The sequence below is a fragment of the Ambystoma mexicanum genome, chromosome 3q (assembly GCF_040938575.1).
Source record: "Ambystoma mexicanum isolate Mex_15411 chromosome 3q, UKY_AmexF1_1, whole genome shotgun sequence".
Taxonomy (NCBI): Eukaryota; Metazoa; Chordata; class Amphibia; order Caudata; family Ambystomatidae; genus Ambystoma; species Ambystoma mexicanum.
In genome coordinates this window covers 622,604,686-622,620,667 of record NC_090926.1, presented here as the reverse complement: position 1 = coordinate 622,620,667, position 15,982 = coordinate 622,604,686, and the positions used below count along the sequence as shown (strand labels likewise).

At 46.9% G+C, this 15,982-nt stretch overlaps 1 protein-coding gene across 1 annotated transcript in view; it reads right to left on the bottom strand.

Moving 5' to 3' along the window:
- Positions 1-15,982, bottom strand: part of ELAC2 (elaC ribonuclease Z 2) — a 972,577-nt gene that overhangs the window by 154,763 nt on the left and 801,832 nt on the right. Inside the window, exons 20-21 of the mRNA XM_069654514.1 lie at positions 11,706-11,805; positions 11,484-11,604 (exon numbers count right to left, since the gene is read on the bottom strand). Of these exons, the coding sequence (XP_069510615.1) occupies positions 11,484-11,604; positions 11,706-11,805 (221 nt within the window). The remainder of the gene's footprint in view (positions 1-11,483; positions 11,605-11,705; positions 11,806-15,982) is intronic.

Below are 15,982 nucleotides of genomic sequence, written 5' to 3'. Positions count from 1 at the left end.
GAAGAACTTGGAAGAGAAGATTGCTGCAACTCTTACACCGTTGGTTTGCCCGGTGAAGCCCTGCTGCAGTGCTGAAGCTCAGAATTCGCCTCGACTAGAGAAGCGCTGCCATGGGTTGGTGGGACCAATCGAGCCCAAGACGAACTTCAATGAAACCCCTCTCTCTGATGGCTGTACTTCCATTGCTGCTGCAGGAACAGGGTGCCAGGGGACAGGAACACCAGAATCGATTGCATTGTTTTTAAGTCGGACCCGAGCTTCTGGAAGATCCTTCGGTCTTCCTCGAAGCACGACTGAACAAGCCCGAGCCACCCCAACAGAGTGCTGGACCCCAGAAACAAGGAAAGTCTTCAAGGTGTCCAAGAACCACAGTGGTGCTATTTGCGAGAAGCTGAAACCACAAAGTGCCACTGATCTGAACTTTGCCCACTGCTGCCGCTGACCTTCGAATTGTAGTGCACGAGTCCCCAGACGTCCTGCCTCTTGTCCCCACGACTGAGGACCAGGAACAACAGGATATGCAGGACCTACAACAGGAACAGAAGCTAGCTAGAACCATTTCTTCAGACCTAAGGTACTGTGAACTAGGGGTATTTAACTATTGTCGTGTAGCTAGCTTGCCCTCAGTTGAGACTTGCATTGGTTGCCTTTTGCACAGTTTCTTGCAGCTTTGCCCATCACAAGCTTCACAGCTTGTGGCCCAACAGTGATTGCTTTTTCAACAAAACTCTTAACATTGAGCAAGACTTACCTACCTTCAAGAAGTGCTTCAGCTCCCCTAGACTTTGCTCCAGTGACATTGGCTGTCCTGACTCCCTGAAGACTCTTCCAACCTCTGACTTAGGGTTTAACCATCCCTCCAAAAAGTCATACATACCTTACTTATATAGCTGGGAAAGGGTTAATCTACTTTGCATTGGGGGGTCCAAAAGTGCTTACCGGTTTGAGAAACTTCTTAACCATTGTTTCCTTCCCTAACCTTTTCCCTTTTGCCACAACTTCAGTATTACCGTTTAAGTGTGAAAAGTTATTAATGTCCACAGTGTCCTGGAAATTGAAGTCACCTCAGGGTGTAGGAATATCTGTGTGCACTCCCAAAAGGGTGTCTACTTACTTTATTGAACTGAAGAGTGTATTCTGAAGTGTATTTTTATTGGTGCAAATTTCTCCCTTCTAAAGAAGGCTTATTTTAAAACTGACTGTTAAATTAATACATCATTATTTAATCAAGAAACCTTAAGTAGAAGTGTTATTTGAATACTTGTCACTGGGAAACTATGTTGCAACCCTACAGCTCACATTGACCCCTCTTGAGATAAGCCTGGCTGCTCAGTCACACTACCAACTTGTGTGGTACAGGCCTATACCAAAGGTTGGGTTTCCCATTGCCAAGAGGACAAGGATGGTGTAGTCTCCCACCGGGTTACTACATACAATCTACTCTATAAACTAGGATGCAGAATGCTGTGAGGCACAGAAGGCCCAGAAAGGCCAAGTACGGAAGAACGGGACTTGTTCCTGGGTTTGGAGGACACCTACCATCCGAAAGATGTTCGCCACTCGATCCTCCGGTGGGAATGTCCTGCCCAGGCGCGTGTCCAAAACTGCTCTCATAGATCGAAGAGACTGTGGAGAAGCTGCTCCGACACTAGATCTGGGGAGTGGGCTTGGCATGAATACCCTTCCCTCCTGAGACGATCCAACAACACCGCTAGAAGTTTGATGAAAACCCTGGGAGCCGAAAAAATGCCGAATGACAGGACTCTGAACTGATAGTGGTGTTGGCCCACCACGAACCTTAAGTACTTCCTGTGTTTCCGATGAATCGGCACATGGAAACAGGCATCCTGTAGGTACAGTGAAGCAAACCAGTCCTGCATATAGAGGGATTGCTGGATCTGGGCTAGCATAACCATTGTCACCTTGTCCTTGTGCAGAAACACATTTTACCGCTTCAGATCAAGAACGGGATGTAAGCCTGTCCTTTTTCGGCACCAGAAATGAGGTGGTGTACCTCATTCGGAGTGTGGTACCAGTTCTAACACACTCTTTGAGAGAAGCTGTCAGACCTAGTCCAACAGGATGGGATCCGGAGGCAAAGTGCTGGTATAAGGGCCATGGTCCAGAGAACGCTGAGACAGTCAAACTGTTTAATGACCTGTAAGGACCAAGCATCGGATCTGGTCTCGACCCATTCCTTGCGTAACTGGGAAAGTATTCCACCCACAGGGGAACCATGGCAGAAAACTTCAGAGGTTTAGCCCCTTGAGGTGCTGAGGGGAATGTGGCTGCAGCCGCGTCTCCTCTGGGGGTCAAAAACCCTGGCCTCTTGATGAAAATGCAGAGGGCTGTTGCAAGGCTAGTGCCAATGAGTTCACTGTGGCCTATGATGCCAGGAATTTCTGGAAGGTGTCAACAGCCATCGCCCCCAAACAGGTTTTGGTCATCCAAAGACATGTCCAGAAATGTAGCTTGGCCATCATACGTAGAGTCAGATGTTCTCATCCACGTGTGGTGTCTGAGCACCACACTTGAGGCCATAGACCTGCCAACACAGTCATCCATGTCCAGTCCAGATTGTATAATCTGGCATAAAGGTTCCCTGCCGCCGATCACCATAGACAGGAAGCTGCCCCAAATCTCCTCCTCAGGGATAAGCTCAGCTGCATTAGCAACAGAGGAACATAGGCCGAAAAAGAATATCGTTGAGGTGCAAAAAGCATTAACAGCGTGAAGGGTGAGGCTGCCCAGAGCAAACACCTACTTCGCCCAAGCATCCAGCCTTTTGCTTTCTCTGTCTGGAGGAACAGAGGACAATGTGTAGGACATCATATTGACAGTCACGGCCTGCCCAAGCACAATTTCTGGGGAGACATGAGTGGACCAAAAAAGAAGAAAAAAAAGTCACGAGGGGGCGGGGTGACACTTCCTGGCTAGCTCCCAGTCAACTGCTGATGGAGAATGGGCTTCTCCAGTATGCAGGATTTTGCTGCCACATTGAAGGGTAGTGGTTTTTTCTTTCTGGGACCCTCGTCCAGGATATCTATGAAAACTAACAGATTTTTGGCCTGGACAGGGCTGGGAGCCCCAGTGCCTTTGCTATCAGCCTCTGGAAAGAGACCTAAGGCTTACCAGTGGTAGGGACTGCAAGAATATCCAGCTCGGGGGAGGTGTCTAAGGCACTGGCCTTTTGGCGGTCCAAGGTCAGCCCCTGGATATCCTCACAGTCTTCATAGAACACTGATCCGGGAAGTTCCTCTCTTCCCTGGAGATCAAGGGTTCAAACCCATGGGTACTTGGTCCCCCTCCTCGTCGTAGGTGGCATGCATCTTCAACATCTAGGGTTTGAATGGAACAAGTGCATACTCCTGAGGTTCTTTGGTGTCGGCAGGCACCGACAACGAAATCAGGCCAAAACCAAGATCATGATGACCGATGGTAAGAGTCGGTAGAGGGGAAGCTCTTCCCGGCCAGGCCTAAGCCTGTAGGGTCACAGGATTGGTCCACAGTGTGCCCACTGGAATGGCACCCTGCCATTCTTGGAAGACACTGTGGGTCCCTTTAGCGCTGGGGCTGAAGCCAAAAGTGCCATAACCGGAGCAGAAATCACCATGGCCAAAGCAGCTGGTGACTTGGCGAAGATGTCAAGCACAGTTTGGCAAAATTGCTCCCATTGCACCGGGGTGGAGTGGGTAGGAAAGGGTACGTTATTCGGCTCTGGAGAATCTCTGGATCAGTGGCTCTTCAGAAGAATGCCGGTGTGAGGATTCCCTCAGAGAGCAGGATCTCTTGCAGTGCTTCCTTTCCTTTCCTTTCGCGGATGGGACCTCTTCTGGGACCTGCTCTGTACGCTACCTTGAACGAGACCACACATCACACTTTGTCTTGTGTACAAAGGTAAAATGTTTAGCCGCCCGTTCCTGGAGGGATTTCTGTTGGATGGACTGACATAACTCACAATCCTGTGTGTTGTGTTCCTCAGCCAAGCAGTGTTAACAAATCTGGTGCAGATCCGAAACCGACATATGCCAGCCGTAGTCCATGCACGGTTTGAACCCAGGCGTATTTGCATGGTTGGGCATGGCGACAACTAATTTGAAAATTAAAATGGCATGTTCCTGAAGCGAACAGAATGTGTTGACCAGAGGAACTGGGGTCCCTATATATACTGGCAACGATGTCATGTCCGACGTGGGGCACGTAGAGGCGTCGTGTGGAACCACCATGCAGAGTCCCCTGGCGGCATTAAGGTTTTGAAGAACAGCTGTGCTGTGGATAGGCTCATAAATGAGGAGTACATTATAAACTGAAGACGATCTGCGACCACCTGGAAAATTACCGTTTCGGTATTATAGGAATACATTAAATTGCAATTCTACTTTTTAGCTATTTTATAAAGAACAGCATATAGAGAATAAACTAGACTTGTAAATATTAGAATGGAAAATGTTTTTTCTTCTTCCTACTGCCAATGTCAATCAATAAGTAGATACCTTAAATCTGCATGTTAAGGATAGGCTGTAATTACAGGCACGTTATATGGGAGTAGATTAAGATTATAAACTATGACATCACAATGCCAATCATGTCTACTGTTTTCAAAATAACCCATTTTAAAATATAGCAATACCAGCCGAGAGGTCAACACACAATAACATTACAGACCAGGATTGGCTGTTAGATTGCTAAAATGGATTTCCAAAATCAACCCCGAGGGTGGATTTTGGGAGGCCAGCATATCATGGTGAACAGGGAGACGACAAGATCTTGTAAAACTCAATAAAGTTAAGGTAGCAGAGCGGCAAGGCTTAGACTCAGAAGGGCGGTGAGAGTGGTCTAGGGCTATAAAGAGTCCATACAGAATGACGCCAGTAATTATAATTAGGCAGGTAAAAACAAAAATATACAATATTTTACTAGGCCTTTAGAATGCACACTAAGCAGGTAAAACCTCTAGAGAATTATTGTCACACACCTACTATAATACAGAACAATAAATATACCCTTAGGAGAAGGAACGCATATTATTTAATAATCAGTGTAATAAAAGTAGTCAAATTGATGAAATGAAGCATCGGACACTTTAGAATAACCATAGAATGTTCCCCAACACTTGGTAAGTCCAGTCCTATACATATTTGGGACCTAGTGCACTGAAGTCATCAGTTCCAAATTTACATTTTTCAGGTAGGTTTGCTTAGAGATTGGTCGATGCCAGTGATTAGGATGCAAAAGCCAAAAAGGTGAGTAAAGCTCAGGTAAGTAAACTCGCTCAATTCCAGAAACTGGGATAGGCTAGGAAGGGATTCTTCAACAGGCCTCCACTGACCAAAGTCAGGAAAGAGTGATTTAGGGACAGGACTTTACCCCATGTAACCCTATAGAGGGGTCGGCAGGGAGAACAGGACATTAAGTTGCACCCTGCCGCCTCTGACTCCGATTTCTACCTGAGACCACTGCTGGGGTTCCAGAATCCTTTGGGGACAGTTCTGTGCTTGGTACAGACGTGAAAGGCCCAGGGGTCGCAGGTGTAGAGGTCATTTTTGGACGCAGGATTTAATTAAGGTCTGTCGTGGTTCTTAGGTATCGGTTCCAGGCAGCTTCCAGCTTAACATTCAAACCAAGAAAACAAGGTCGACTTATGTGGATGATCAGGTGGAGACAGGCGATATGCAGGGAACTAACAAAGGAGCAGGTCATGCACGATTTCTGTTGCCCAAAGGCTGAAAATGCAGAAGCAGGTGTCTTCAAGTACAAGTTCAAAATCCTGCAAGTTCCAAGAATACACCCAGAACGGCTGCAGTGAGGCACAGATCCTCCAGCAGGGGTCTAGACTGATTGCTCCCATCGGTCCAGGGGTTGATGCACCAATGCGGGTATTCCGGAGATCAGGATTTAGGCGTAGGACGTCACTAGAGTTGGTGCTGGTCAGCTGCAGAGGTCTTCCTCTGATTGTCAACAGGCTACTCCTCTTCGTAGAGGACTTGGTTCCAACAATAAACCCCAGAATGGTTGCAAGAGTCCTCTAGTACCCAAAATTTGGAAGGGAACCTTGCCCAGCTACGTCAATAGTAAGGATTGTCACCAATCAAACTGGCAGTTCTTATCCAATCACGTTTGGTTGTCAGTACAACCAAACATGCTCACTTACTTATCCAATCATGGATAGCCACTTGCCAATCTGCTCAGCAACAGGCATTCAGGCACCAGGATGCGTACTGGAACCAGACAGTCTCAGCCAGCACAACCCGGCTCTCATACACACACACAAACTGCCTGACAAGAAAAGCAGCAGCTTTTCCTGGGAAAGGGCTTCCCATATATATAATGTCATATAATGTAATGGGCATTTGTATAGCGCCTTTCACCATTGGTATGGTTTCAACGTGCTGTAAGTTGAATGCCTTTGGGGGACGGAAGTCCAAGTAAGGGATATTTGTCAGAGTTATAGAATGCGCGTGTGCATTTTAGCCTCTACAAAGATAGATCGGGGTGGCCAAGTCCCTGCTAGTCACCCATGTCGATTAGGCATGGAAATGTGTGCAGAGCGGATGTCTGGAGAGAACAAGAGATATGTGAACAGCTAGGCTGAATTTTACCGTGGGGGATAGCTGTATTCTAATGGCAGATGTGCTATGCTAAATATGTGAAGCAAGAGACATTATGTGTACAGCTAGACCACGTTATTCTGTGGGGGCAGAGCTTCCTTCTAGTGGTAGAGGTACTGTGCAAGGTTTGTCAAGCGGGAGACAAAATATGTGTACAGCTAGACTAAACTTTACTGTGGAGGATAGCTGCATTCTAATGGCAGAGGTGTTGTACAACGTATGTGAAGCAGGAGAGACATTATGCGTACAGCTAGACCGAATTTTATCGTAGGGGATTATATATGGCAATGCTGGGTACAAGAGGGCAGGAAGAAGGCCAAAGAACAATATGGCTAAAGAGGACAGGCAAAAAGCTTGTGGCACTGCCATCCGAGGGTACTAGCCACCTTTAGTAGCCATTTGTAGTAAATGCAAATGTGCACAGGTTAAAAGTATAAAACATGGTAGAAAAATACCTGCTGCTGCCCCATCCTAGGTAAAAAGTACCCTAACTTCACTTCAGGGTGATGTGTGCAATTATAACAATACAATAAACGCACTAATAGAGACAGTCTCTCAGTACTGATAGTCTTATGGAATGAACAGTTGCCCAATAAAAATGAGCAAAAAGACACGGGAAGTAAAGCAGAAGGCGTTACCTACCTCCAAAAAAGTCAGGAAAGTGTGTCCAATAGAAGTCTATGGGAGAAAAGCAGCAAAAATAAAATCTTTCCTAAAAAAATAAAATAAAATAAAAAATTATATTGAATTGATATTTTATTTGTATCGCGCTCATACACAAGTGTTTCAGAGCACGACGAGGCAAGGGAGGGAAGGGGAACAAGGGAGAACAAAAACAACGATCTTACTAGGCCCAGTGACATTGAGCATGCGCAAGTACAGAGGAGAGGGAAAGGGGAAAGTGCATGTGAGGGGGGGAGAAGTGGGAAGTGCTGAGCAAAGGAATAAAGAATACATTTATAAACTGAGTCAATTCTATACAGTAAGCTCTAAAGGGGTGCGGAAGAACTAGAGCTTTCTGAACTACTAGCGAGCAGACTCCATGTCAGGTAGAGCTGAAAGAACGGCCTGACTGGGCTAGGGTAATAGCAACAGCTATTCTAACGTTTTTCACAACGTCCTAAATTGTTATCACTGACATCTAACTGTATTCTTCCTTCTATAGTTTGATTTATGTATTTTCCTTTTTGGTTTGGTGAACTTGTGTGGTGTGTATATCACAAAAATTCTGAAAGCATTGTTTCATTAAGAGAGGGAATGGGGCGTTCTGAACGAGATATCCGGTTGGCATAGCAACATGCTATGCTACGTTATGAAATCACCTAATTACTAAAGTCTGGTTTTCCAAACTCCTCAGCTGTACTGCCCAATGAGGAGTTCCTTAACAATGTTTGCTCCAAGCAGGAGCTTTGTAAGAAGCAAGTTGGGCTCCCGGCTTTGCATGTCCAATCTGTGCAGTTATTTGCAAGATTGCCATATTGGGTTATTTCCCACACATTATGGCTACAAAACCATGGGTGTGGGAAATTACAATCACGTGTGGGTTGAGATATTTTCAGAAGCAGCCCTCGAAATTATCAGGCTATTTTGGGGTACTTTCCCCAGCAGTTCTGTGAAAATGAAATGCAGTGGCTGCTTGTTGCTTGGGGTTGGTGAGGGAGTGCAATTTATGATGTGCAGTTAGGGCCGGGCTGTGGGCAGAGGAGCATATTGAGGGCAGGGTCAGCGACTCATGACCGAGGGACATAGCTGAGCCACCCATGCAGCGCCAGGGAGAGCAAGAAGAGGCCTGTAACCTGCCTCAATCTCAGGATAGAAATTGGTCTCTCTAATCTCTGCTGCTCACCTGCAAATATACCCTTTGGGTATATGGCCATATAGGCTTTTTTGTTGTGCTCTCATTCCTGATTCACTGGCTCCAACACATACGCAGCCATGTTAAGGCTGCGTCTGTGTCAGTGGCAGTCGGGAGCACAACCCAAAATCCTATAATGTTGCAACAAGTGTATTCGAGACCATAGATATAACTAAACATGTTGACTCCCCTCTCTCTCTACTGCAGCCACCCACCCTACCACACTCTCTACCCACTCTACCCTCCACCGTACCACATTCCTTCTCTACCCCAACCAACCTACCCTCTCCCCAACCACCCACCTACATCCCTCTCTACCTTACCCACTCACTCTACCCCACTCTACCCCCACCCACCCTACCCACTCTCTACCCCACCCAAACTACCCCCCTCTACACACACCCATCCTACATCACCCTACACAACCCCTCTCGCTATACCGATAGGCCCCCTCTCTCTAGCTCACCCACCATTCTCTACCCACCCGCCTTACCCCCCCTCTCTCTCTTCTCTAATACCGACTTTCTTCATTACCCTCTAGCTCTCTCTATTGCTTCCACTCACCTACCCACCTCCCTGGCACCCCTCTCTCTTTGTTCCCACCCAAGCCCCTTCTCCATCCCACCCAACCTTGTCCCTTCCTATCAATCCAACCTCACCCCTCACTGTACCACACTGCTCTGTCCCAAGACCTACCCTCTCAGTGTCCCTTCATCCACCCTACCACTCCCCCACTGTTGCCGCTCACTGAAAGTACCTTACCCGTCACTGTCCCCCACCTACTTGACTTTAGCATCCAGCAGACCTCAACCTCTCACTTTCCATAACAAAATCTCATTCCATCTGTTCCATTTTTCCCTACCTCACACATGCCAATTATGCTTTGCCATGCCTGCTTCTACCACCCTACCTCACCCCTGCACCGCAACCCTAGTTTACGCCTGAAAATACCATGCTGACTTTCAAAGTTCCACACGTGTCTGCAGGTTTGTGTTAGCTAGTAATAGCCATAGGAAAAATACTTTGGTACACTGCACTGAAGAGAATTCTTTATACTATGTATATAACTAATGTCATGTGTCTGTAAATAGTAACTAGCTGGCATGTTTGGAATTTCCAGGAAAATAGAGTTCAAATATTTACTGCATTTTAAAATGTTAAATGCAATAAACAACTGTAAACACCCACACTGTTGGCTTCGTCAATGCTTGTATCAGTTTTTCTCTCCATATTTTGTGTTCAATGGTCTTTGAAAGACAAATGTGTTCCCGAAAACGATCAACGCATCCACTGTGCTGTGGGAAAGTGCATCTCAAAACCTCAGCTCCTCCTTGGACAGAAGTGGACACATGCGTGCATTGGTAGTTGTAAAAGAGAAATCCACTCGGTGGATTGCTACTATTTCGTCTGTATTTTCTTTATCTATGGCTTTAGACTGTTTTAAGATATTACCCACAAGAGCCATGGGGCTTTTTTGATAGCTTTTTAGCCCCTTCAATACAGTGGTTGGAATAACATCACATGCCTCATGGCTCAACTATCCTGAAAGCACTACATGTTTTAAGTGCCTATACACATTGTAGACTGACAGTGAGATTTAGATTCCTAGATGCGAACAAGAGAAATGCAGGATGTTAGGATTATATTAAACTATATTGTTGCTAATATAAGAGGCTGCTTTTTGTTTGACTAAGATTTTTAATGCACATATCACAAGAGAATATACATGCGCGGTGAAATAATTAGCATCATTTGCGTTTCTATTTGGGAGTATAAAAGCACTATCTTGCAGGTGTAAATCATTGTGTTGGTGATAACACCAAGTTATTGATTACATCTAATGATAACAGGAACGGACGGCAAAATTGCAGAATGCCATTTCTATGCATTGCACGGGTAATAAGAATTGGTTCCTAGATGTTCTTGGGTTAGGTTCAAAACAATGTTCCTGTCCACTAGAAAGCCAGTTGGGTGTTCAAGGTTAGAGGTTTCTCTTGTGATCAGCTCACAGATTCAATTCGTTCTGGAGATATTCTCTTCAGCAGAACCAGCCCTAGGTGGGCTTGGTAATCGCATCTAGAGCGGAATTTAGACTCTGTCTAGCTGGTTATGATAAAAACAATAACACTGAACTGACGATGCAAGCTTGTCAACAGGGCTAGGTTGTGCTGGTGTAGGCTGCGAGGAGCAGTTCACGTGCTGAGCAGTGCAGTGGAAGCCTAGACTGGAAGCGGGTTCCCCCGTTCTTTCCATTTCAGGCCCATTTGCTCGAGGCCGATTTGTTTGCAATTTTAACGTTTCCTCTCAGATATATATGGGGGGTTGGGGTTTTTTTTGATGCAAGGGTGTGGGGTTTGCAGGGGTCCTTCTCCCCTCTCCCCCCGTTCATTTTGTTTGCGAGGAAATGCATTACACAAAATTAAATGCAAACAAATCTGCTTCAAGCAATTTGCCACAAACAATGTAGAACCAACTCCTCTACACGGTTTGCGTGTAATTCTCAAATTAATCGACACAAGATTTTATTTATTGGTGCGTTATAGTCTGGCAACCACTGCTTAATAACAACCCAGAAGAAAGGTTCAGTAAGGGGGACAAGAGATCTTTCACAAGCTTTGGGGACCTATTGAGATCAGGAAGGGAGGCGAGAGAGAGCAGTATGTTACATAAGTGCAGCAGTAAACCACCCAGTAGTGCAATACATGCATACAATAGATACAATACGTGCTGTCGGGCTACATTTGTACAGTAGAGGGTGTAACACGATGACATAAGTACAGGTAAGTAAAAGGGGGACCAGGGAAAAAGTGAAGGTCCATCAGGGAGTGAAGTCAAGGTGAAAGAGAATTATTTCTGAAAGAGGAATGAGTTTTTTCGGGAAACGTAGGTCGTTCTCCTCACCGCTCAGACTCTCGTATCTTTAACATGTGAAGCAAACATAAGTAGTGAATACAGAAAAATAGGCTAGTTTTATTTTAACTTGCAGATGTTCATCAAAATAGGATTCTTGATTCACTGACCCATTTGAACGAGTGCATCACATGGCATGGTGTCCCCGGAGTACACTATTTTCCAGCCTGATTTGTGTACTATTGCACAACCAAATGCATTCTTACAATGCCGTACCAGGCAGGTCTGAAACTGAATTAAAATAAGATATATAAAAAAATACGCAATAGGAGGATTTTATATTTGCTTGTTACATATAATCAAACTTTAACTGTTATGTGACCAGTCCCTACCTTTTCTAGTTCATAGGTTTCTAATAGTGAACGGATTAGGAATTTGGTCTGCTCATTCAGGACTTCAAAATCGTCTGCAAGAAACTTTGCAGGAATTACACTGAAAACGAAAAACAAAAGAAAACGAAGTTAATCATTTGGAAAATGTAAAACATCTGAAAATCTAAAATGTGAGAAAATAATGAAATTATTATGAAGTGTAAATTCCCCACATGGATACTTATATCTTTCTGTAGATCACCAGACATACTCGAAACAACTTTTTCATGTCCCAGGTTTCACAGAATGGCAGATACATAATGCTATTCCTAACTTGGTGTCGATCCTAAAACATACCCTAATATCCTCAAATACATTCTTGTCACTAAATGAAACCAGATGACATCTTTGGCATCTGGACAGGCACAGAAGAAGCACTACAGAACTTCTTCGCTTATCTGAATAATATAGACCAACGAACACAATTCACACATGAAGTGTCTAGAACAAACATTTACTATTGAGACATTCAGATCGAAGTACATGAAGGCAAGCACCTGACTAACATCTTTAGAAAAGCAACAGACCACAATAACTTATTGCATCGTCTCAGTTTCCACCAACCTAGTCTGATAAAGAATCTCCATTACAGTCAAATGATGAGTGAAACGGATAGTAAATGATCCAACCACATGCGAGAGAAATTGCAAAAATGGGTCAAAACATTTGAAGCAAGAGGATACAAAGCAAGAGAGATCAGTGAAGCAAAAGAAAGATTAACTACTGTATAGAACAGAACACCACCACAAAAAGCTACACCGACCATAGCTTTTGTTTCCTGTTACTCATTACAAAGTAACAAAATCAAGTTTGTCATCAGAAAGAATTGGTGCACTTTGACAAATGATGCGAGAGTGGAACATCTTTTTCAAGAGATCACAATATTTGCATATAAAAGGAGTGCCAACTTGAGAGATAAACTAATGAAGACCAGACCAAGGATGAAAAAATTGGCCACCACAAGGAAAGTGACATATCTATGCCTTCACTGCAGCAATTGTAACTTTATAACAAAAAGAGAAATTGTTAAGCATCCCAGAACGGGAGAAAAGATCAAACTCAAGAATGTTGCTACGTGTGACACACCAAACATTATATATGGGATCAAATGCCCTTGTGGTATTTATTATGTGGGACAATCCAAAAGACCAGGGAAGGTTCGCAGGAATGAACACAGATCCTGCATACAAACTAATAATGTGAATTCAGCAGTGGCCAGACACTGGAATCAGATGAAGCATAATATCAGTCAGATAAGGATACAAGTACTGGAAGTGGTCAGACCACTGAATGCTCATGAAGATCTTGGCAAAAGAGTTAACCAGCAAGAATATTACTGGATAGATCGTCTAGATGCCCTCAGACCAGGCGGGATAAAAAAACAAGTTACTTACCTGTAACTGTTGTTCTCCAGCATGGGTCTGGCATGGATTCACATGCTCATGAATATTCCCCATCGTCAGGCCGGGAATCCTGGGTAAAGAAAAAATCAGTATCAGTTTCGTTTCTGATCTGTCTTTCTCAGTAGTAACCAATAACTGGTCTCTGGGTCATACTGCCCCCAGCCAATGACTGCCCTCTCCCTAAGCCCCGCCTCTGGCAGCCATCTTCAGATTTGGTAGCACGCTATGTGGCAGTATGACCAAGTGAAGAGCCGCAGAGAGGTAGGAGGGAGGGTTTGCATGTGAATCCATGCCAGACCCATGCTGGAGAACAACAGTTACAGGCAAGTAACTTGTTCCTTCTCCAGCATGGGGTCTGGCATGGATTCACATGCTCATGAATATAAGAATACATAGTAGTACACACATGCACAACCAACGGGAGGTGGCAAAGGCTCAACATTAAGCATTACATAAACTCAACATTAAGCAATTCTTACCTCCTCACCAGGCTCACCTTAGGCGAACAGGTTGCGCAGCACCGCTTGGCCGACCCTGGACTCCTCCCTGGAATCCCGGTCGACGCAGTAGAATCTCGTGAAGGTGTGCGTCGACCTCCACGGAGCAGCCCTGCAGATGACCAGCAGGGGCACACCAGACAAGAACGCCGTGGTAGCAGCGATAGCTCTGGTCGAATGGGCTCTTGGACGGCCAGGCAACAGTCGGTTTGCCAACCGATGACAGTGCATGATGCAGCCGGAGAGCCATCTGGAAATGGAAGTCTTCGAGAGAGCCTTCCCTTGGTTCACAGGCCCAAAGTTCACAAATAGCTGTGATGTCTTCCGAAAACTCTTTGTGCGGGCCACGTAGAACTTCAGCGCTCTAGCCACATCCAGCGAGTGCAAAGTCCTCTCGGCCGGTGACGAAGGCGACGGGAAGAAAATATGTAACACCAAGGGCTCGTTGAGGTGGAAGTCCGACGGCACCTTGGGCATAAAAGAGGGGTGCGTCCTCAGCACCACCCTCGCGTCGTGAAAAGTCAAGTATGGAGGCTTGCAGGATAGGGCCTGGATCTCTCCCACTCGTCGTGCGGAGGTGATGGCCACAAGAAACGCAGTCTTCCACGACAGGAACTTCAACAGTGCCGCATGCAGGGGCTCGAATGGCGCCCCCATGAGCCTGGTCAGCACCACATTGAGCTCCCACACCGGGGCGGGGGCCTTCACCGGCGGGAACTATCGGAACAGTCCCTTCATAAATTCCTTCACCAGGCGATGGGACCACAAGGACGCCCGTCACGTGGTTCTGGTGTATCGGGAGATCGCAGCCAGATGTATCTTGATGGAGGCATGAGCCAGTCCAGCCTTGGCCAGCGACAGTAGGTACGGCAGCACTTGAGGGGCCGTAATCCATAGAGGGTTAATCTTCTGTGCACGGCACCAGACAGAGAACCTCTTCCACTTATGTCCGTAGCACTTGAGAGTTGAGGACTCCCTGGTTTTTGCAAGGACCTCTCTGCAGTCAGCCGGGATATCGTACCCTCCAAACTCTAGTGCTGCAGGAGCCAGGCCTGCAAGTTCAGCGACTCCGGATCGTGATGAAGTATGGCGCCTCCTTCTTTGGAAAGGAGATCAGCGTCCGTCGGCAGCTTGACTGGTGGGGACGCGAAGGTCCGGGAACCAGATCTGCCTCAGCCACGCCGGCGCGACGAGGATCATCCTTCACCGGGACCTCTTGAGCTGGTTGACGAGTCGGAGCAGCAACGGCAACGGAGGGAACGCATATAGGAACAGGCCGTCCCAGGGGAACGAGAAAGCATCACCCATGCTCCTCGGCTGGGGAAAACTGCTGGCGAACCTCTGGCACTTGGAGTTTGTCGCCGTCGCAAACAGGTCGATCTGCAGTTTTCCCCATCGTCGGAAGAGTCGATCCACTTGATCCTGACGTAGTTCCCACTCGTGGCACGAGTGCAGCTCCCTGCTGAGTGAGTCGGCAATGGTGTTCTTTATCCCTGCCAGATGAAAGGGCACCAGAAACATCCCTTGGGCGATGGCCCAATGCCACAGATCCTGGGCATCCTTGGAGAGGGCTGGTGATCTGGTTCCTCCCTGCTTCTGGATGTAGAACATTGTGGTGGTGTTGTCGGTGAAGATTCTCACCACCTTGCCCTTGAGGGACGGGAGAAAGGACCTGAGGGCCCAGAACACTGCACAGAGCTCCAGGATGTTGATGTGGAGCGTCTTCTCCTCCGGGAGCCAAAGGCCTCTCCCATGACGTTCTCTGGTGTGCCCTCCCCACCCTTCTAGGGAGGCATCTGTCGTCACAGTTATCTGGTGGGATGGGGTCTGAAAGTCTGTGCCCGCCGTCAGATGAGCGCGGGTGCCCCACCACCGGATCGCTCATCGGAAGTCTCGTTGAGCGGGATCCTGTCCTCGAAGCTGCCCGTCGCTTGATCTAGCGGGCGTCAAGGAACTCTTGCAGAGGGCGCATCAGAAGCCTGGACAGGCGCACAAGATATATGCAGGAGGACATCATCCCGAGGAGGGACTTGATGGACCTCACCCTGGCCACGTCCGTGGCCAGCAGACGCTGCACCTTGCCCAGGATGGCCTTCGTCCTTTCCTCCGACGGCGAGGCCAGACACGCCACTGTGTCGAGCTTAGCTCCCAGAAACAGTGCGACTTGCGACGGGACCAGGTGGGATTTGGGAAAATTGATGGAGAATCGCAGGTCCGTGAGCAGCTGGACAGTCTTCCCTGTGTGATCTACGGCGAGCTCCCTTGTCCTTGCTCGGATGAGCCAGTCGTCCAGGTAGGGGTAGATGTGGATCACCTGCAGGCGCAGCCGCGCCGCCAC